Source organism: Onychomys torridus, chromosome 8 (assembly GCF_903995425.1).
Source record: "Onychomys torridus chromosome 8, mOncTor1.1, whole genome shotgun sequence".
Classification (NCBI taxonomy): Eukaryota; Metazoa; Chordata; class Mammalia; order Rodentia; family Cricetidae; genus Onychomys; species Onychomys torridus.
This window is the reverse complement of record NC_050450.1, coordinates 57179215-57200909: the sequence shown is the minus strand read 5'-3', so window position 1 is coordinate 57200909 and position 21695 is coordinate 57179215. Positions and strand designations below refer to the sequence as shown.

General features: G+C 49.0%; 1 protein-coding gene across 4 annotated transcripts; it reads left to right on the top strand.

The window, feature by feature from the left end:
* Positions 1–9705: 9705 nt before the first annotated feature.
* Arhgef15 (Rho guanine nucleotide exchange factor 15) lies at positions 9706–20928 on the top strand. 4 transcript variants are annotated; one of them, XM_036196754.1, is made up of 17 exons: positions 9706–9946; positions 10744–10920; positions 11826–12481; positions 12746–12752; positions 13258–13583; positions 13880–13934; positions 15269–15327; positions 15409–15620; positions 15725–15885; positions 16057–16209; positions 16846–16975; positions 19704–19778; positions 19878–19970; positions 20048–20208; positions 20310–20462; positions 20631–20713; positions 20822–20928. In XM_036196754.1, the coding sequence occupies exons 3-17, from the start codon at positions 11875–11877 to the stop codon at positions 20926–20928; spliced, it is 2382 nt and encodes a 793-aa protein (XP_036052647.1). In that variant the 5' UTR covers positions 9706–9946; positions 10744–10920; positions 11826–11874. The 4 variants fall into 4 exon arrangements, with proteins under 4 accessions (XP_036052647.1, XP_036052646.1, XP_036052649.1 ...); XM_036196755.1 differs by lacking the exon at positions 9706–9946 and adding an exon at positions 10409–10438; XM_036196753.1 differs by lacking the exon at positions 10744–10920.
* The last annotated feature ends 767 nt before the right edge of the window (positions 20929–21695 follow it).

Below are 21695 nucleotides of genomic sequence, written 5' to 3'. Positions count from 1 at the left end.
GGGGTGTAGCCTACAGGGACCTCAAACTCAAAATCCTCTTGCCTCAGCCTGTGGTGTGCTGGAGATTTCAAGTCTGCTGCCATACTGAGTGACGGGTTGACGCCGCGCCTTGTTTCACATCCTGAGTTTGAAGCCTGTGGTTCTCAAAAGGGTGGTCCCCTAGCAGCAGCCGAACCTGGGAACTCAGAAATGCATTTAGACTCGCTGGAAATCCTCTGAACCAGAAGGTCTGCATGCAGGTGGAACCCCGGCTGGCTGTCTTTCATCAAGGCCCCTGGATGCTAAAGATTCAGAATCACTGACTTGCACTTTCTGTTTTTAAGACCGATGATGCCTTAGAGAGGGACATATTTTAAGGTGCTGTATTTTTATTAATTTGTCGTCTCTCCCCCCCACTCACCTGGAGCTGAGGATCGAACCCAGGGCCTTGCGCTTGCTAGGCAAGTGCTCTACCACTGAGCTAAATCCCCCAACCCCAAGCTGTTATTATTTTTAAAGAGTAATCTTAACTTTTAGAAGTTTTCTGGACATTTTAATTTTTCAGAACACTGCACAAAAATTGTAAAGATATTGAGTGTTGTCATGTACTCTGCGGGGTTCCCTGTTCTACTGTCTTCCACTATTATCATGTACGGCTATGATTAATGAAACAACGCCAAAACATTATTCTTGACTGAAGCCCAAACCTTAGTAAGGGTTCTGTTCTGTCTTTGACTCCTTTAATGCTCAGGATCACATACAGAATACTAAATTAATTGTCACAGCCACCCCTTAACTATGCCAGTGTCTTAAACGTCCCTGTTTTTCTTCAAGATATTTTATTTATTTGTTTGTTTATTAATAGATAAGGTTTTACTATGTGGCCCCGGCTGGCCTGGAACTAGAACAGACTGGCCTCAAACTCAGAGTTCTGGTTGTTTCTGCCTCCTGAGTATTGGGATTGGGTACTGACTGATCTTCCAGAGGACCCAGTTTGGTTTGGTTTGGGTTTTTCTTTGTGGTTTTTGTTCTGGTCTCAAACTCAGAGATCTGCCTGCCTCTGCTCCCTGAATGCCTCTGCTCGATCTAGGGGATCCAGTTTTGATTTCTAGCACTGACATGGCAGCTCACAAGCCATCCATAACACCAATCCTAAAGGCTGGTGCTGGCACTGCATGTACATGAGGACATTCATAGACATTAATAAATAATAAATCTTTTTTGTTGTTTTTGTTTTTTCAAGACAGGGTTTCTCTGTGTAGCCTTGGCTGTCCTGGAACTCATTTTGTAGGCCAGGTTGGCCTCAGACTCACAGAGATCCACCTGCCTCTGCCTCCTGGATTAAAGGCATGCACCTCCACTGTCTGGCAATAAAATAAATATTTTAGCGGGGGCGGTGGTGGCGCATGCCTTTAATCCCAGCACTCAAGAGGCAGAGGCAGGCAGCTCTCTGTGAGTTCAAGGCCAGCCTGGGCTACCAAGTGAGATCCAGGAAAGGCGCAAAGCTACACAGAGAAACCCTGTCTCAAAAAATAACATAAATAAATAAATAAATAATAAATAAATAATTTAAAAAATAGATAAATAGAATAAAATACAAATAAAACAAAAATGGGGAGAGTTATTTCTCCCCTCCATGAAAATAGAATACCTACATTGAATTCTTCTGTATGGGATATTTATCCAACTAATATATTTATTTACTTATTTACACATTAATTATATTACTGATATCCTTATGGACTCATGGATATTTGTTTTATATTTTGAGTCAAAGCCCATGTTTATTTTATTGCTCAATTTATTATGCCTTTGTCTTTTGGAGCTAGTGTGTATTAATCTCTCATTTATTATTTATTATTTTTATTGTTTATTGCTTTGAGACAGGGTCTCATGTAGCCCAGGCTGATCTAGAACTTGAAATTCTTCTGCCCACTGTGTGCTGGGATTACAAGCATAAGCTACCATGCCTGTCCTAGATAGGCTTCTTTGATTTAGAAATGTGTGCTTAATTTTCATTTATTATTAATATTGTTATTATCATTGTTATTATTGATAGAATCTATCTATTAATAGATTAGGTTTCACTATGTGGCTCTGGCTGTCCTGGACCTCACTCTCTAGACCAGGCTGGCCTTGAACACAGAGATTGCCTTGCCACTGCCTCCTGAGTGCTGGGATTAAAGATGTGTGCCTCCACCATTTGGCCTCACAATCTATTCATATGTTGAAAGATATCTTGGGGGCTGGGGATTTAGCTCAGTGGTAAAGGGCTTACCTAGCAAGCACAAGGCCTTGGGTTTAATCCTCAGCTCAAAAAAAAAAGAAAAAGAAAAATATCTTGGTTGGTATGTTTTTGGTGCTGGGGTGAAACCTAGGGCCTCACACATGCTACCATTGAGGTACATCCTTAGCTCCTAGACAATTACTTTCCATATTGGTTGAATTGGCTGGTCTAGCACTCACCATGTACACCAGGCTGGATTCAAACTCATAGAGATCCACTTCAGTGCTGGATTGAAATGCATGCTCCACACACCCAGCATGATGTGTGTGTGTGTGTGTGTGTGTGTGTGTGTGTGTGTGTGTGTGTGAGAGAGAGAGAGAGAGAGGGGGGGGTGTACTTTGTCTTGTCTAAGTGCTGGAGATAGAATTCATGGGCTTTAAGAACTAATCTTCTGAGCTACACTCTCAACCTCTAATTCTAGAATTTCTATTAAGGCAGGATAATCATCACAGATCGGCAGCCTAAACTTGTAGCCTTAGAAAGGATACAAATCCCTTAGGAAAGGGACTCTGTGATCAGCAGGGGACATCCCTGCTTCGTCCTTCTTCCTGGAAGATTAAGTAGAGAACCAGGGGCAGTGGAAGGCATGGCCCCACTGTAAAAGCTCCAGGATGACAAAGTCCTTTTCTAGCCAATAGCAGAAGGAGGGGGGAGGGAGCAGCTGCCAGCATTACCAGAACCAGTGGGGTAGGTAGACTGGCATGTCACACTGTGCTCCACCACCAGTGGGGTAGGTAGACCAGTATGTCACACTGTGCTCCACCATCCATGGGGTAGGTAGACCAGCATGTCACACTGTGCTCCACCATCCATGGGGTAGGTAGACCAGCATGTCACATGTCACACTGTGCTCCACCACCAGTGAGGTAGGTAGACCAGCCTGTCACACTGTGTTCCACCATCCATGGGGTAGGTAGACCAGCATGTCACACTGTGCTCCAGCACCAGTGGGGTAGGTAGACCAGCATGTCACACTGTGTTCCACCATCCATGGGGTAGGTAGACCAGCATGTCACATGTCACACTGTGTTCCACCACCAGTGGGGTAGGTAGACCAGCATGTCACACTGTGCTCCACCATCCGTGGGGTAGGTAGACCAGCATGTCACACTGTGTTCCACCATCCGTGGGGTAGGTAGACCAGCATGTCACACTGTGTTCCACCACCAGTGGGGTAGGTAGACCAGCATGTCACACTGTGCTCCACCACCAGTGGGGTAGGTAGACCGGCATGTCACACTGTGCTCCACCACCAGTGGGGTAGGTAGACCAGCATGTCACACTGTGTTCCACCACCAGTGGGGTAGGTAGACCAGCATGTCACACTGTGCTCCACCATCCGTGGGGTAGGTAGACCAGCATGTCACACTGTGCTCCACCATCCGTGGGGTAGATAGACCAGCATGTCACACTGTGCTCCACCATCCATGGGGTAGGTAGACCAGCATGTCACATGTCACACTGTGCTCCACCATCCATGGGGTAGGTAGACCAGCATGTCACACTGTGCTCCACCATCTATGGGGTAGGTAGACCAGCATGTCACATGTCACACTGTGCTCCACCACCAGTGGGGTAGGTAGACCAGCATGTCACACTGTGCTCCACCATCCATGGGGTAGGTAGACCAGCCTGTCACAATGTGCTCCACTATCCATGGGGTAGGTAGACCAGCATGTCACACTGTGTTCCACCACCAGTGGGGTAGGTAGACCAGCATGTCACACTCTGCTCCACCATCCATGGGGTAGGTATACCAGCATGTCACACTGTGCTCCAGCACCAGTGGGGTAGGTAGACCAGCATGTCACACTCTGCTCCACCATCCATGGGGTAGGTAGACCAGCCTGTCACACTGTGCTCTAGCACCAGTGGGGTAGGTAGTTGGGCATGTCACACTTAGCTTTCTAAAAAGCTGCTAGCTGGCATGCTTGTAATCTCAACACTTAGTAAGCTGCGGCAGGAGAATCTGCAGATTAAGGACAGCTAGAGCTACATAATGGATTCTGTCTTAGGAAAAGAAGAGTTGGGTATAGATTTATGGGAGAACGCTTGCCCCTGGAGTGTGCAAGGCACTGGGTCCACCACTAGCACCATAGAAAATTAAAAGCTGTCGTCAGATGCAGGCATCAGTCCTTGGACCATGCACTGGTTACTTTTCCACGTGCTTCACAAACACAGACAAACAAACAAACAAGTTAAGGGAGGAAAGGTGCATTCAGGATCATGGCTCAAGGGACAGAGGCCATCTTGACAGGCAAGGCTGGTCTGTGGTATCCCATCAGGGAGCAGAGAAAAAAATGAATGTTAGTGCTCAACTGTCTTTTGTTCATTTAAAAAATTCAATCCAGGAGCTGGGCAGTGGTGGCTCATGCCTTTGATCCCAGCACTTGGGAGGCAGAGCCAGACAGATCCCTGTGAGTTCAAAGCCAGCCTGGTCTACAGAGTGAGATCCAGGAAAGGCGCAAAGCTACACAGAGAAACCCTGTTTTGAAAAGAAAAAAAAATTCAATCCAGAATCCCAGCCCACAGGGCAATACCATCTACATTCAGAGTGGGTCTGTCCTCCAAAGATCTAACCTCTCACCGATACAAACACAGGTATGTTCCTGGGTGATTCTAAATCTACTCAAGTTGACAATGAAGATTAACCATCTCAAGTTCACCCTCTTCAACCTTTTTTTTTTTTTTTTTTTTTGGACTGGTTCTCTCTACACTACATAGCCCTGGATGCCCTGGAACTCACAATGTAAACCAGGCTGGCCTCAAATTCACAGAGATCCTTCTGCCTCTGTCTCTTGAGTGCTGGGTTTAAAGGCATGCACCACCATGTCTGGCCAAATACATCATTTTTTTCTTTTCTTTTCTTTTTTCTTTTGTTTTTTTGAGGCAGGGCTTCTCTGTAGCTTTGGAGCCTGTCTTGGACTAGCTCTGTAGACCAGGCTGGCCTCGAACTCACAGAGATCCGCCTGCCTCTGCCTCTCAAGTGCTAGGATTACAGGCATGCGCCACCACCGCCTGGCCAAATACATCACTTTTAAAGTGTAGCATTCCATTCTTGGTCCCTGAAGCCTCATGTTGATTTTTTGTTTGTTTGTTTGTTTGTTTTGTTTTGTTTTCAAGACAGGGTTTCTCTGTTTCGTCCTGGATGTCCTGGAACTCATTTTGTAGACCAGGCTGGCCTTGAACTCAAAGATCTGCTGCCTCTGCCTCCAAGTGCTAGGATTAAAGGTGTAAAGGTGTGACTCACTACTGCCCAGACATCATGCTGCTCTTTTAAACATTTTTGATAATATTATCATTAATATTATTTCTCTCTCTCTCTCTCTCTCTCTCTCTCTCTCTCTCTCTCTGTGTGTGTGTGTGTGTGTGTGTGTGTGTGTACATGTGGAGGTCAGAAGATAACTTTGTGAAGTTGTTTCTTTATGTGGGTTTCTGAGAGCCAACCCAGGTCACTAGGCCACATACCAAATGCCTTTACCTGCTGGGAAAACAGCAACAACCTTGTAAGGGAAGGAAAGACTTTTGTCCCATGACTCAGGGATGGAGTCCATCGTAGTAGGGAAGCTATGGTAGCAGGTGCATGGCTCCCTAATTAGCCCAACCTGACATATGTACATTTCATTCCCTCACATATATGTAATTACACATGCTGATTCTTCAGACAAAAAATTCTGTTCTACAAGTCTTCAGCTCAATTTATTTTGTTCTTTTTAAGACAGGGTTTCACTGTGTAGCCCTGGTTTGCCTGGAACTTGCTATGCAGACCAGGCTGGTCTCAAATTCACAGAGATTAAACTGCCTCCTAAATGATGTAATTAAAGGCATGCACCACCATGCCCAGATTAATTTTGTTGTTGTTTATAATATATATATAGTATTTTACCTTCATTTATATATTTGCACCACATACATGCCTGGTGGCCCTGAGGGTCCAAAGAGGCACTGGATTTCCTGGAACTGGAGTTATAGGGAGTTTGTGAGCTACCATGTGGGTGCTGGGAACCAAACGTAGGTCCTCTGCAAGAGCAGCAAGTGCTCCTAATCACTGAGCACTTGGCCATCTCTCCAGTCCAATCATGCTATCTCCATTATTGTAAAAGAGTTACCTTCCCCCGACGTTCCTCAACAGATTTGAGAAGAGCTGGAGAGGGGGCATAAAGGTCCCAGATGCCAGTGAGAAAGCCATGGTACCACAGAGGAGGGGGCAACATCTTGGAAGGCATAGGGCTGTCTTCTACAGCTCTGCCTCAGTGGGTTCATTTTGGCTGCCAGAGTGACACCTGAAATGCTCAGACTCCACCTGGTGGCAGTTTGACATCATCTTCCTGCCTCAGCTCCCTGGTGCTAGAACAGTTAGTTCCCTTTAAAATCTGACTTTTATAAGCAGCAAAACTAAAGAAAATAAAACAAAAACCCCACCTCAAATAAACACATAAACAAAAAAACCAAAACAAAGCCCCCCTAACATTTCAGTCAAAATAAATGAACACATGACTTATTTGGCTATGTACGTGTCTAGTTTTCTTACTGGGGTCTCCAAGACTCTTAGGAGAAAATAGTTCTTCTCTTGAAATACCTAAAGAACCTAAAGATGCTGGGCGGTGGTGGTTTATCCTTTAATCCCAGCACTTGGAAGGCAGAGTCAGGTGGATCTCTGTGAGTTTGAGGCTACCCTGGTCTACAGAGCGAGATCCAGGACAGGCACCAAAACTACACGGAGAAACCCTGTCTCGAAAAACAACAACAGAGAACCTAAAGATGGGGGCTGGGTGAGTGCTCGGCTCTAGGGTGGGGTATAATGGGAAACTCAACACACATCATAACTATGTGTGAAAAACGTTAAGAGAAAGAGTATACTTCGGTCAAGATTCAATTCATTCGATTTAGATCACCAAATGATAAGCAGCTTCCTGGCACAGTGGTGAGTTATAGTATAGTAGTTATAGTCAAACATTTGGGAGGCTGGGATAGGAGCACTGCCTGAGCCCAGGAGTTCAGGACCAGACTGGGCAACCTTAGATCTCAAAAAACAAACAAGATAAAAATGAAGCTTCTGGGGCTGGAGAGATGGCTCAGAGGTTAAGAACACTGGCTGTTCTTCCAGAGGTCCTGAATTCAATTCCCAGCAGCCACATGATGGCTCACAGCCATTTATAATGAGATCTGGTGCCCTCTCCTGGTGTGTAGTCACACACGGAGGCAGAATGTTATATACATAATAAATAAATAAATCTTTAAAAAAAATCAAGCTTCTGCTGAGTACCTATTGTGTACCTGACTCAGCTTCAGTACTTTGGGGGATACATTACATTATTAAATAAAACAAATAAAGACCCTATCTTTGGGGTTTCTTTCCAATATAGAACATTCACTGTAAGTATAGCACAGTACGTAGATACAGCATATGGGATAGTACTGGTATAATTGCCGTGGAAAGAGGGAGTGTTGGGGCTGAGAGATGATTCAAGGGTGAAGTGCTTGCTGCACAAATGTGAGGACTTGGGTTTAGTTCAACATGAATGCCAGGTAATTCCAGGGACCTCTCAGGTAAACTGGCTAGCTGGACTAGTTGAATTGGAAAGCTCTGGGTTTAAGTGAGAGGCCTTGTCTCAATACATGTAAGGTGGAGAGGAGTCAAGGAAGACACCCCACGTCAACCTTTGGCTTCTAATCACATGTGCGTCCATGTGCATATGGACCCCACGTCAACTCGCACATGTTCAACCACACAAAAACATACATGTATACACACATGCAAGGAAGTTTGGGACTATGACATGGTGTAGTGGATTGCAATTTAGTTTTTTTTTCTTCCTTTCCTTTTAAATTTTTATTTATTAATGTTGTGTTTATGGAGGGGCATGTCCATAGCATGCATGCACATGTTGAGGTCAAAGGACAATGTTTTTCGTGTGTTTTAAGGTGAGAGTCTTGTCATGCAGCTTAGGAAGGATGCCCTTGAACTCTCACAATCTTCCTGCTTCATACCTGCACTTCCCAAGTGCTGGGACTCTAGGCATGCCTCATCACACCCAGTCACCTCCCTTTCTTCTCCTTTATTTCCTTCTTACTTTCTTTTTTAATTTAATTTAATTTTTTATTTTTTTAAGAGAAAGTCTCTGGCTGTCCTGGAACTAACTATGTAGACCAGGCTGGCCTTGAACTCACAGAGATCACCTGCCTCTGCCTCTCAAGTGCCAAGATTAAAGGTGTGCATCACTTTGACCGGCTTCTTTTTACTTTCTTTTTGAAAAATATTTATTTTAATTGTATATATGAGCATGTGTGTGGGTAATTTTATATGGATATGTGCATATGAGTACAGGTGCCCATGGAGGCCAGAGGGGTTAGATCCCCAGAAACTGGAATTACAGGTAGTTGTAAGCTGCTCAGTGTGGGTGCTGAGAACTAAACCCGCATCCTCTGGAACAGCAGTATGTGTTTTAGCTGCTGAGCCATCTCTCAGACCTTACTTTTATCTTCTCTTTTTAATGGTTATTTGTGTGTGTGTGTGTGTGTGTGTGTGTGTGTGTGTGTGTGTGTATGTGTGTGTGTGTATGCTGTGTGTGGGTGCCCTTAGAGACTGGACAAGGGTGTCTGTGGGATCCTTTGTGATTAGAGTTATAGGTGAACCATGAATTGTTGGGAACTGGACTCAGGTCCTTAGGAACAGCTCTAACCACTGGGCCATCTCTTTAGCCCCATAGTCAGTTTCCTTTCTTTTCCTTTGTCGCCCTCACTTGGAACCCAGAGCCTCACAAAATGCTTGGCAGGAGCTTTACTGCTAATCCACACAAAGCTCACCAGGTAGCCCAGTGGATTGAAAGTTTAGCGTGACCAGGACAGACCTCTTTGAGAGGGTTTCTTCCAGCTGCCAGGAGGAAGTGAAGGAATGCTTAATGAGATCTCTTGGGAAGATTTCCAGGCATCAGGCACAACGAAGAGCCTTAGGAGCAGGTCTGACGGGAGAAGCTGGGGAACAGGGTAGACTGCAGTCTCTCAGAAAGACTTTAGGCTTTAGACATTGAACAAAAAGGGATTTAAAACGTCTTTCATTCAGTACTAGCTTACCGGATCTTCCCAGTGTCTGGCTTGGTATGTGTGGATAGATGTATGCCCATGCCAACGGCATCTGCCGGGGTCCTCTCTTGACCAGCCGGAGCAAACTTCCACCAGCCTCCTTCCCAGGCTGGGGTGTGGTTCACTCCACCCCTCTCAGGTTGTTTTTAACACACACTCCCAGCCCTGGGAACTCAGTTTCCCAATCAGAGAGCCAATTAAAGGTGTGCGGTGGGGGGCACTCCACCACCTGTCTCTTCTTCTCCATAGACGTCGGATTCTGGGCCAATCAGTGTAGGAACCTCCCAGTGGTACAGGGAGTGATCTCAGGGACTCGGGGACTGGGCAGAGAAACTGGGAATGCAGAAGAGTGAGCAACAGGTCACCTGCAAATCTGGAAGATCCCCTTCCCCACCTCCCTCCACACTCCCACCCCTAGCCTGACACAATGGCTGGGTGGGGCTGAGGAACTGGCTTCCTCTGAGGAGATGGAAATCTGGGCCTTCAGTTCCCGCCCCAGAGACGCGGGGACATTTATTAGAAGACGTTGGGCAGCATTTGGTGCTCCAAGGGGCCAGGAAGATAGGCTGAAAACAGAAACTACCTCAAACCATAGAGGTAAGTTGGGGTGGGGTGGGGGGCTCTGCAGATGAGAGGGGGAAGAAGAGAGGTTCCCTTTGTGCCAAGTGTGGTTGGCTCACACCGAGGCAATAGGTTGGATGTTGGGGAGACAGACAATAGTCGTACAAGTGGTAGGAACCGATGGCTAGACATCCCTTCGCTGAGAGGGAAGTATGAGGATGGGCATTCGGTACTGCCAGCCCAGCTTGCCCGGGCCATGCCGGACTCACCGGCACCCCTTGTCGGTCACATAGCAGTACAGGTGAGGGTGCACGCATAAAGCAGCTCTCCACACCCGAGTTCCAGCCTTTTCTAACCTCCAACACCTTGGATGCCGGATTCCTCACATCCTCTAGGCCCAGTGTGCGCATGTGGAGCATGGTGTGGTTGGGGGTGGTGGTGTCCGGTTGGGAGGAGGATCGGATTCCTGTTTCCTGCCCCTACTCACTCAGCCCTAGGAGGTGACTGAGAGTGGAGGGAACGGAGAGGGTAAGTGCTTGGGGCCCCGACTCTTTAGGCCCTGTGAAAGGCCTGAGTTGGGAGCGGGAAGAAAGTCAACACAGGCACCTGGGATGGGGTACAGTGAGTTCCCTGACGGGGCAGAGGCTGGGGAGCAGGAGACCACTGCTTGGGTAACTTCAATGAGGGGCTTCGTGGCAGCCTGTAGGGGCCACTGAGTAAGCTGCAGTCTAAGGAGGCCCTGATGCCCATCTTTTCTCAAGAACCTAACTGGGGACCTGGAAGGCTATGACTTCTGACGGGATAGGGAATTTAGGGGCTCTCTTGTGTCCCAGCTCTGGTCCCCATCCTCCTTGTCAAGAGGAAGAGAAGCACAGGTTCCAGCGTCCCAGGTCCCAGCGGTGTCCCGGTGCTGTTGGTTCTATGCTGTGGCCTGGGTTTGTGGCCACCCCCCCAGGCATCCCGGCAGGACCCAGCCTTCCACTGGAGCGTCCCTCTGTGACCAGACCCAGGTGTGGCGGGGATAAGAGGATGGGGAGCAGAAGAGATCAGGCTGGGGCTTCCCGGTCTCCTGGGGTCAGAGGCTCCAGGAATCTTCGTGGCAGGAAAAGGAGACTAAAAATAATCCGGAAAGGGAGAGTCCGGAGAGAGGAACTGGGAAATGGGAGGGGGGAGGGGCAGCCAGAGCAGGGAAACAGTGATACATCCATCAGCTCAGGCACTGGCTTGCGTGTGTGTGTGTGTGTGTGTGTGTGTGTGTGTGTGTGTGTGTGTGCGCGCGCGCGCACGCGCGCGCTCCTGCGTGTGTGCCTGTGCTCACACTCATACACACATGCTTTACTCAGATATTACAGAACATGCACACTTGATGTGTCTGTGACAAACCACGGTTGACCCCACTCTTCCCCAGCATACCTCCCAGGGCACACCCACTCATCCAGCACTAGATAACAGTGCACACTAACTCACATAAACTCCCTACACACAGCGACTGTACCCGCAAGCTGAGCTCCCTCCGCTGCATCTTACTGGTTCTGTTACCCTGGCCTTCCCATCCTCCCCAACAGCCCCTTGTTCTTAGCCCCACTGTGTCCTCTGGCCCGGCTGTGGCAGCAAAGTCAAAGGATAGAGAAGCTGGCCACTGGCAGCACAGGCTTGTAAGGCCAGCTCTCCGGACGCTGAGGCCAGTCTGGGACGCATAATGAGAGACCCTGTCTCAAAGAAAGAAAAGCTGCCCAGGAGGGTCCAGGGGCAGAATGAGGAAGGGTGAGAGGTGAAAAAAAGACAGTATGATGAGGAGGAAGGGAGGGAAATGTACCGGTCTCCTCTCCTGACTTGAAAAATACAGTTTCAGACAGCCTCAGTCTACCCACCAGCCGGGATACTGAGGGGCCCCTTATCCCTCCACCCTCCTCAGGGGATGACTTCCGCAGAACACCTCCCTCCTTGGAAACACTCAGAAGACGATGTCAGCCCAGTCCCTTCCTGCAGCAACGCCCCCCACCCTGAAGCCCCCTCGGATCATCCGCCCCCGCCCTCCTTCTCGCCACCGGGCTCCGCACTCCCCGGGGCCTCCGCACAACGGCTCCTCTTCGAAAGCACTTCCCCAGATTCCCAATGATGCGTCAGCCTCAATGTGCACCTCCATCTTCTGGGAGCCCCCCGCGTCTTCCCTGAAGCCTCCCGCCCTTCTGCCCCCCTCAGTCTCCAGAGCCAGCCTGGACTCCCAGACGTCCCCCGACTCGCCTTCCAGCACACCCAGTCCCAGCCCGGTGTCCCGGCGATCCGTCTCCCCAGAACCAGCTCCCTGCTCTCCAGTGCCCCCACCCAAGCCCTCTGGCTCGCCCCGAACACCCCTGCCCTCGCTCCCTATGCCTCTCCAGGATGGCTCTGCCTCGGCCCCTGGCACGGTTCGCAGACTGGCTGGCAAGTTTGAATGGGGGGCTGAAGGCAAGGCCCAGTCCTCGGAGTCCCTGGAGCGGTGCTCCCAAGGGGGCTCGGATGTGAATGGGGAGAGAGAGACTCCCCAAGTCGTCCTTTCCGGGAATGGGTCCCAGGAGAATGGCACTCCGGGTGAGCATATAGTGCAGTCGAGTAGCCTCAACACAGCTAGCTCATCTTTCTTTTCAGTTCTCGAAAACTAGGGGGATGTAAAGGACTAGCATTTCTAGTAGCTTGTGTGTTTGAGAAGTCTATTTTCTATGTTTCTCTGCGATGCAGACAGGGTGGACGAGATCTACAGATACCTGGGGTTGGTCCTTTCTGTGGGGGAAGAGTCTGAGATGGGATGGGCCGGGCCCCAAGGACTTCCTCCTTAGACATCCCCTCCTGTTACAGATGCTGCACACACACACCACAGAGCCAATAGTGCTCTAGTCATGTGCTATAACTGTGCTGATCTCCTGCATTTATGATTTATGTCTTCCTTTTGATAAAAAGCTACACCTTTTGGGCCCATTGCGATGGCTTAGTGGGTAAAAGTGCTGGCCAACAAGCCTGATGACCTGAGTTCGATTCCTGGGTTTGATGTTGTTGTAAATGGCAGAACCTCCTCTCTGTCTCTCTCTCTGTCTCTCTGTCTCTCTGTCTCTCTGTCTCTCTCAAGATAGGGTCTTTCTATCTATGTATCTGGCTGTCCTTGAGCTCTCTATGTAAACCAGGCTGGGCTTGAACTCACAGAGATACATCTGCCTTTGCTCCCAAAGTGCTGGGATTAAAAGCATTCCTTCTTGTTAAAGGCTGAATAAGGGGCTGGAGAGATGTCTCAGCAGTTAAGAATACTAAGGGCTGGGGATTTAGCTCAGTGGTAGAGTGCTTGCCTAGCAAGCACAAGGCCCTAGGTTAGGGTTTCTGGCCTGCCCTCCATGCTGCCCCTGTGTCTGCCACGTAGCAAAGCCTGGCCTGGAGCTCCGATGGGTGCCTGTGGGGAGTTCGGATGACATCCTCAGGGCCCCCTGCAGAGCATCCCCACTGCGAGCCTCCCGCTCTCGCATCAACCCACCAGTCATCAGTCACCCTCCAGTGGTCCTCACATCTTATCGCTCCACTGCTGAGCGCAAACTCCTACCTCCCCTCAAGCCCCCCAAGCCCACTCGAGTCAGACAAGATGCCAGTACCTCTGGGGAGCTTCCACAGCCGGACCTGGAACTGCCTTCGGAAGATGGGATCCAAACAGGTACAAGGCCTGGGAGTTAAGGACATGGAAGGTAGGGAGGGGGGACAGGGATGGGAGTAGTTCTGGGCTTTGAGCGCACAGGGTGGGGGCTGAGTGGCCAGCTACAGACCTACCAAGCCCTAGACTTTCCCCTTTTCTCCCAGCTGCTGCTCGGAAGTAGAGGGGAGTGGTAGTCTTGGTGTCTTCACTGGGGCTAGGGCTCAGTGTCTTGGGCTAGGGCTCAGTGTCTTGGGCTAGGGCTCAGTGTCTTGGAGGTTTTGGAGGTTAGCTCTGGTCACTCTGGGTTCTCTCTCCAGGGGACAGGCCTGAAGAAGCACCTCAGAATGCTCCTCCTGCAGCCTTGGAGGGAAGGTACCGAACTCCCCCCCTATGTTCTCTCCTGATCTCACTGTGCCTCTCCTGCAAGGGCAGACTAACTTTCAAGTCCAGACGAATACTACCTTATATTTACAACAAATATAGTTGTAAAATAACTATATTTTAGTTATACAACTTTAAATAAATTATCTTTTCTGGGTTTCAGAGTCTTTCTCTGAGCAATAGGAATACGCTTGACTCCGTTCCATAGGATTATTGAGGAATAATATTGCAAAAAAATTGGGCTCAAGCTAGCCTTGGTGGCACAGGCTATAATCCCAGCACACAGCAGGCTGAGGCAGGAAAATCAGGAGTTGAGGCCAGCCTGGGATACATCTCACAGTTCATTTTCAAAACAACAACAAACCAAAATCAAGACAAACAAACCAAAGTCAGGGCCAAGCTCTGCTTTAATATTCTTATCTTACTGTGCGTCTGTATTAAAGTTAATTTTTAAGATCTATTTTTAGCTGGGCGGTGGTGGCGCACGCCTTTAATCCCAGCACTCGGGAGGCAGAGGCAGGCGGTCTCCAAAGCGAATTCCAGGAAAGGTGCAAAGCTACACAGAGAAACCCTGTCTCGAACCCCCCCCCCAAAAGATTTATTTTTAATTATGTGTGTGTGTGTGTGTGTGTGTGTGTGTCCATGTGTGTCTGTCTGCAGGTACTTATGGAGGCCCAAACAGCGGGCTCTCCCCCCCACGTAGGTTGAGTTACAGGTAGTTGTGAGCCATCTGATGTAGGTGCTGCGAATCAAACTCCTCGGATCCTCTGCAAGAATAGTGCATGCTCTTAACCACTGAGCCGTTCCTCAAGTCCTCCGTTAGAATGATTGTTGGCAAAACCATTTGGCAACCATGGCCATCTCTTACGCTTTCCAGGCTTGCTAACCATCCTAGATTAATTGCTTTCTTATTAGAAGTAACAATCCAGGTATGTTCATTTGTTTAGAAAATGTTTACTGAAGTAGCTTTTAGCTTGAGAGTAACTAGGAGAAGGGAGACAGGGAGCCACAGGTGTGCGAGTTGGACCATGTGGGGTTTCACCAAACCACAAAAGACCTAGACGATGCTCCTGCTGTGTGAGAGGGCTGGAGGGAGGGACTTGGAAGTATCTATTTGCACAGTAGCTGAGAGAGCAGAAATGTTTGGGCCTGATTGGCCAAGGACTTCCCCTCCAACAGGCACACAGGCACATCTGGAGTTTGATCTGGAGCTGTCAGGATCCCTCCATACCATGTGCACATGAGTTCTGCAGCTCTCTCTTCTGGTGTCATGTGAATGACACCCATCGACTGGACCTCTCATGCCTTCTTCTCTTTCTCCACAGGGATGAGGAGGGCCTGGAGGGGTTGAAGGATCAGCAGTGGGAGCTGCCCCTGCAGGACGGTAGGTCTTCTCTCCTGTGACAGGCAGGAGGGAAGGGTTCTGGGGCTTGGACCGCTCTGATATTCTCTGTCTACCTTCCAGAACCTTTATACCAGACTTACAGAGCAGCTGTGCTGTCAGAGGAGCTGTGGGGTGTGGGTGAGGATGGGGGCCCTGCTCCAGCTAATCCAGGAGAAGCTCCCACCTTCTCCAGGCTCCCTGGACCTCGGAACACTCTGTGGCAGGAGCTCCCAGCTGTGCGAGCCAGTGGTCTCTTAGAGAGCCTAAGCCCCCAAGAAAGGCGTATGCAGGAGGTGGGTACCCCAGGGTGGGACTGGGATGGGGAGGTGTGTGACCCGAGTCTGGGCTGGTTGTAAGGTGCCTGGCCTTTTTACTGTGGCCCTGCTCTCCTGTCTAGAGCCTGTTTGAGGTGGTGACCTCAGAGGCCTCCTACCTACGCTCTCTGAGGCTACTGACCGACACCTTCGTCCTGAGCCGGGCTCTCCGGGACACACTCACTCCTCGGGATCACCACACACTTTTCTCCAATGTGCAGCGAGTCCAGGGTGTCAGTGAGCGGTCAGTGGGGTCCTAGGAATGTGGGCCTTGGGTTGCTGAGCATCCACCCTCCTTAGCTTTCTCCCTCTTCTAGATCTCTCCTTCCTCGGACTTGGTTTTCAGCACTCGCTTGAAAAGCCTGGAGAACCAGACTTCCTTTGCCTCCATTAACAGCTTCCTCCATGCTTTCAGGTTTCTGGGAACATTACTATCCCGGGTCCGTTCTTCCCCACACATCAGTGACCTGTGCGACGTGGTGCATGCCCACGCGGTCGGCCCCTTCTCAGTGTATGTGGATTACGTCCGGAACCAGCAGTATCAGGAGGAGACCTACAGCCGCCTTATGTGAGTACAGTGCTTTTCTCCTTTCTACCTGGGAATGTGCTACGAGACCACCAGTGGATAGTGCTAAACCTCACACGCCCCTATCTAAGAAAACGGTTTATAAATGAGGCCCGGGAAGAGCTGAACAACAGCTAATAATAAAATAGAAAAAATAGAGCAATGTGGTGTAATACAGTTGTCAGCATCCCTCCACTTGCTCTTTGTGGACTTTAGTAAGTCAGTTAAGGATTGTGTGGACACAGCACCACGGTATCACCAGTCAGTTTGACAGACAGGACAGCTACTAAGTGATGGAAGAGGGGGAGGGTAGTGTATGTACTTGAATACGCTGAACAAAGGGATTATTGGTGTTCCAGATGAGAATAGGGTGGGGCATCTTGAGATCTTTTTTTTAAATCATTGCTAGTCAGAAAGGCACTGACTTCAAAATGTACGAATTGTCTGTTTCCGGAACCTTCCATTTAATGGTGTTGGGGAATTGACATTATGAAAGCAAAACTGTAGAGAAGCGGGGGCGTTCTGTACCCCAGAGTTGGAGGAACCTGTGAAATTCAGGCTAAGGCTGAGAGACCAGAGCTGGCTGCAGGGCTCAGGACCTACTCCAGGGAAGCCCTCGACATCTGGGCTTTCTTGCAGGGACACGAACGTGCGCTTCTCTGCGGAGCTGCGGCGGCTGCAGAGCCTCCCCAAATGCGAGCGGCTTCCGCTGCCCTCCTTCCTGCTATTACCCTTCCAGCGCATTACCCGGCTCCGGATGCTGCTGCAGGTACTGTCCCGGCTTGGAGTCTGTTCCTTCCAACCACCCTGCCGTGCAAACGCTCTCCAAGGCCTCTGGTCCAGTTTTCACCATTTCCTATCCCACCATGACCACAGACGGTCTCTCAGGGCGGCAACATCTCCCAACCTCAGCTCCCTAAATGCCTCAGAGGGCAGAAAGCCTTCTAGACTTTCTTTGGCTCAGCCTCTAACTAGTTGAAATCTCCAAAGAGACATATAATGGTTTTTGGGAGGGATGAAAAAAAAAATAAACCTTAGCTATTCCAGTGATTGTGGACTTCAGAGGGCCATGGCGAATACAAAGATTTATAGTGTATCTATAAAATTCGATTTTTATGGAGGCTGTAGTGTGGGGCTGAGCACTGTAGCTTAGTGATAGACCGCTTGCCTACAGTGTACTAGACTAGGCCTTGGATTCAATCTCCAGGGCAACTAAATAAATAAAAAAGTTCCTTAGTGGGATAATACTGAGGGGGAAAAAATGAGGATTTTATGAAACACTTTTTTTGCATCTGTGTGTGTGTGTGTGTGTGTGTGTGTGTGTGTGTGTGTGTGTTGGTGTATACATAGAAGTCAGGACAACGTGCAGATGTCACAGAAAAACTTGCGGAAGCCAATTTGCTTTTTTCATCTCCTGGGTCCAGGGGATCAAGTTCAGGTCTTTAGGCTGCAAAACGCCTTTCCCTGCTGAGCCATCCCAGGGTACATTGCAGGAATCAGTTTTCGACTTCTCTGTGTAGGTCTCACAAAAGCTGTTACCCTCTGAGCCAGAGAAACACTTTTCAACCCAAAACCTTTGACTGATTCAACTAGTATTGGAATTTTTTAAAAGATTCATATGTTTTGATTTTATGTGCATGTTTTGCCTGTATGCATGTATGTGTATCACATGTATGCCTAGTGTCTGCGGAGGCTAGAAAAGTGAATTGGCCCCTCTGGAACTGGAGTTACAGACAGTTGTGAGCTACCATGTGGATGCTGGGAGTTGAACCTGGGTCCTCTGAAAGAGCACTGAGTGTTCTTAACTGCTGAGTCACCTCTCTAACCCCCCAGTATTGGGATTTTCTCCTCTTTTTTTTTTTTTTTTTTTTTAAGACAAAAATCTCACTATGTAGTTATGGCTGGCTTGCTGTGTATTCCAGGCTGGTCTGGCTCCAAGAGATCTGCTTGCCTCACTGCCTCTAGAGTACTGGCATTAAAGGTGTGCATCTCCCCCCCCCCCATGCCTGGTAGTATTGGAATCCTTTTTTAAAAAATTTATTTCTTTATTTATTTTATGTATATGAGTGCTCTATCTTCAGACAGAGACTGCACACCAGAAGAAGACATCAGATCCCATTATAAATGGTTGTGAGCCAAAATGTGGATGCTGGGAATTGAACCCTGGTGCTCTGGAAGAGCAGCCAATGCTGAGCCATCTCTCCAGCTCCAGTATTGGAATCTTTTTTGTTTGTTTGTTGTTTGTTTTTCGAGGCAGGGTTTCTCTGTATAGCCTTGGCTGTCCTGGAACTCACTTTGTAGACCAGGCTGTCCTGAAACTCACAGAGATCTACCTGGCTCTGCCTCCCGAGTGCTGGGATTAAAGGCATGGGAATCTTGCCGTGAAGATTGCCCAACTAGATGCTGCTGCTACTATTATTGTTTTCTTTTTCTCTTTCTTTGTCTAAGACAGTTGGCTTTGCTTTTTGTTGCTGGTGTTTTTGTTTGTTTGTTTGTTGTTGTTTTCTAGAATTCATTATGCAGCTCAGGCCAGGCTCAGACTTGCGGTTTTCTGCCTCAGCTTCTTGAGTGTTGGGATAACAGGTGTGCACAGACTTTTTCTTTAATTTCGTGTGTGTGTGTGTGTGTGTGTGTGTGTGTGTGTGTCAGAGGTTCAAACTGATGCCTCACGCATGCCAAACAAGCACTCTACCATTGACTTCTATCCCAACTCCCTTGTTCTTTTTTGCTTTATCTGGACTCATTGTAGACGGCATGATAACAGTGATACCATACTGACTCAGTGATTGCCGAGTGTGCTGTCCAAGGCCCAGTTCTAAGTGTTCTACACCTGTATAGCCCAGTGATAAGTGTGGGAGAGCAGGAACCATTATTTGCATGACTTTATAAAGGAGGAAACTGGGTGCAGTTTGAATAACTTGGCCTAGGCCAAGCAAAAATAATAAATGGAGCCAGATGTGGGGGTCCATGCCTGTGACCCCAGTGTTCCAGAGGGTGGACAGAAGGATTTAGCGTTCAAAGCCAGCCAGGGCTTGCTTAGCAGAAATGCTGTCTCAGAAAAACATACACGCTAAAAAGAAAATAAAATAAATAGAAATCCAGGCATTTCTAACTGTCCTGCTTTATTGTTAGACTAGTAATTATTAAAAAAAAAAAACCCAAAAAACAAAAACCAGAACACCCCCGAGCATGTATGGTGTGCCAAGGATTATGCTAAGCCCTCTTTATATATCACCTCGAATCCTCACGATATTATTAACATGCTAAATAGATATCAGCTCCGTCTTATAAATGGGAAAACTGAGGCACCGAGCAGTTATATGACTTGCTGGGGCTCTGGCAGCTGGTAAGTGGTAGGTCTCATGGTCTTGCTGAGGGTTATCTTGGGGGCCCTGTGAATCCTAAACAGAACATTGGGCAAAGCTGGGCAGGGTCCACAGCGCCTCAGAATCTCAGGGCAAGGGAGGATCTCAGTCACCCTTCCTCTTTGTTTCCAGAATATCCTAGGCCAGACAGAGGAGGGGTCCAGTCGCCAGGAGAATGCCCAGAAGGCCCTGAGTGCTGTGAGCAAGGTGCGCAGGATGGACACTGGGGAGAGAAGAGGAGCCAAGGGGTAGTGGGAAGTGGAGGGGCAGGTGCCGCGGGGATGATGACTCGCCTCCCCTCACCAGATCATTGAGCGCTGCAGCGCTGAGGTAGGGCGCATGAAGCAGACCGAAGAGCTGATCCGACTCACCCAAAGGTTGCGCTTCCACAAGGTCAAGGTTAGTCGTGCCCAGACCCTCCATCTCACCTTTCCTCGCCACGCTGCGAGGCTAAACCCTTCTCTTTTTCCTCTCAGGCTCTACCCCTGGTCTCCTGGTCACGGCGCCTGGAATTGCAGGGGGAGCTGACAGAGTTGGGATTTCGGAGGGGGGGTGTGCTCTTCACCTCCCGCCCCCGCTTCACTCCCCTCTGCCTGCTGCTCTTCAGTGACCTGCTGCTTATCACTCAGCCCAAGAGGTGGGTCCAGCGTGGGAGGGGAGGAAGTCCAAGCTGGGGTGGAGGAGAGGCATCAGGCAGGACGCGCCTGCTCTCCTCTGAACGCCCTCTTCCCTGGGTAGTGGGCAGCGGTTGCAGGTTCTGGACTATGCCCATCGCTCCCTGGTGCAGGCCCAGCAGGTTCCTGACCCATCTGGACCCCCTACATTCCGTCTCTCCCTTCTAAGCAACCACCAGGGTCGCCCCACCCACAGGCTACTCCAAGCAGCCTCACTGTGAGTCATGTCTTGAGAAAACACTCTTGGGGGCTGGGGATGTGGCTCAGTGGTACAGAGCTTGCCTAGTATGCATGAGACCCTGGATTCAATACCCAGCACTGCAGAGGAGAACAGAACAGAGTGTCTGTCCCGCCAACTGTGAACTCCTCCTATGTTCACCACTAGGTCAGACATGCAGCGCTGGCTGGGAGCTTTTCCCACCCCCGGTCCCCTTCCCTGTTCCCCAGACACCATCTATGAGGACTGTGGTAAGTATCTCCCAGAGGGAGGAGGGAAAATGTGAGTCTTAAGGGGGATCTGGGACGGCAACTAAGCAGAATAGGGGTCCCACTGTAATGTTACCCATACACCACCAGAGTGTTCCCAGGAGCTGTGTTCATCAGAGCCGTCGACACCTTCCAAGATGGAGGGCCAAAGTCTGGATTCCAAGGCCCCCCCGCAAGCATCCACACAAGAATCCTGAAGGTGAGGGAGCCTTTCATGGCCTCACTCAGCAAATATTCATTGAGCACCATGAGCCAAACACATAAATGTTTCAAATCTGCCCTAACCAAACAATAACAATAAAAAACTGTAGCAGCCAATATCCCATTGTGCACACATTCCATCTGTTCCACTCATCCCCTTAGCAGGCACTTAAGGTGATTTCGGATCTTGGATCCTGTAACACTGTAGTCGACAGGAAATGTAAACACCTCCATGGTACATTGATTCCATTTTCTTGGAATACACAGTCAAGGAATGGAATTGCCATGTCTGTATGGCCCTTACCCAGGGTCTGTAATGTTGTTACAAGTCAAGATGATGGTTGGGAAGCCAGGAATGGTGGCTCATGCTTTTAATCCCAACACCAGGAAGCAGAGGTGACTCTGTGAGTTTGAGGCCAGCCTGGTCTACAAAGCAAGCTCAAGACAGTCCAGGACTACAGAGGGAGTCTTCAAAAATGAAAGAAGAAAGAAAGAAAGAAAATAAAAAGAAAAGTGTCTGCATCTTGGTTGGAGCTGGAGGATCCGCTTCCGATAGGGTCCATTCCTGTCTGTTGGCAGAACGCCCGAGTTCTTTATTGCAGGAGTCTCTGTCCATGGTTAACTGTGCCCAGAGTAAGCAGAGAGCAAGGAGGAAGCTCCAGTGCCTTTTATGTTCTCGTTCTCATCCAGGGCTGAGGCTATAACTCAGTGGTAGAGTCCTTGCCTACCATTCAGAAGGCCCTGGCTTCCATCCCCAGCTCTG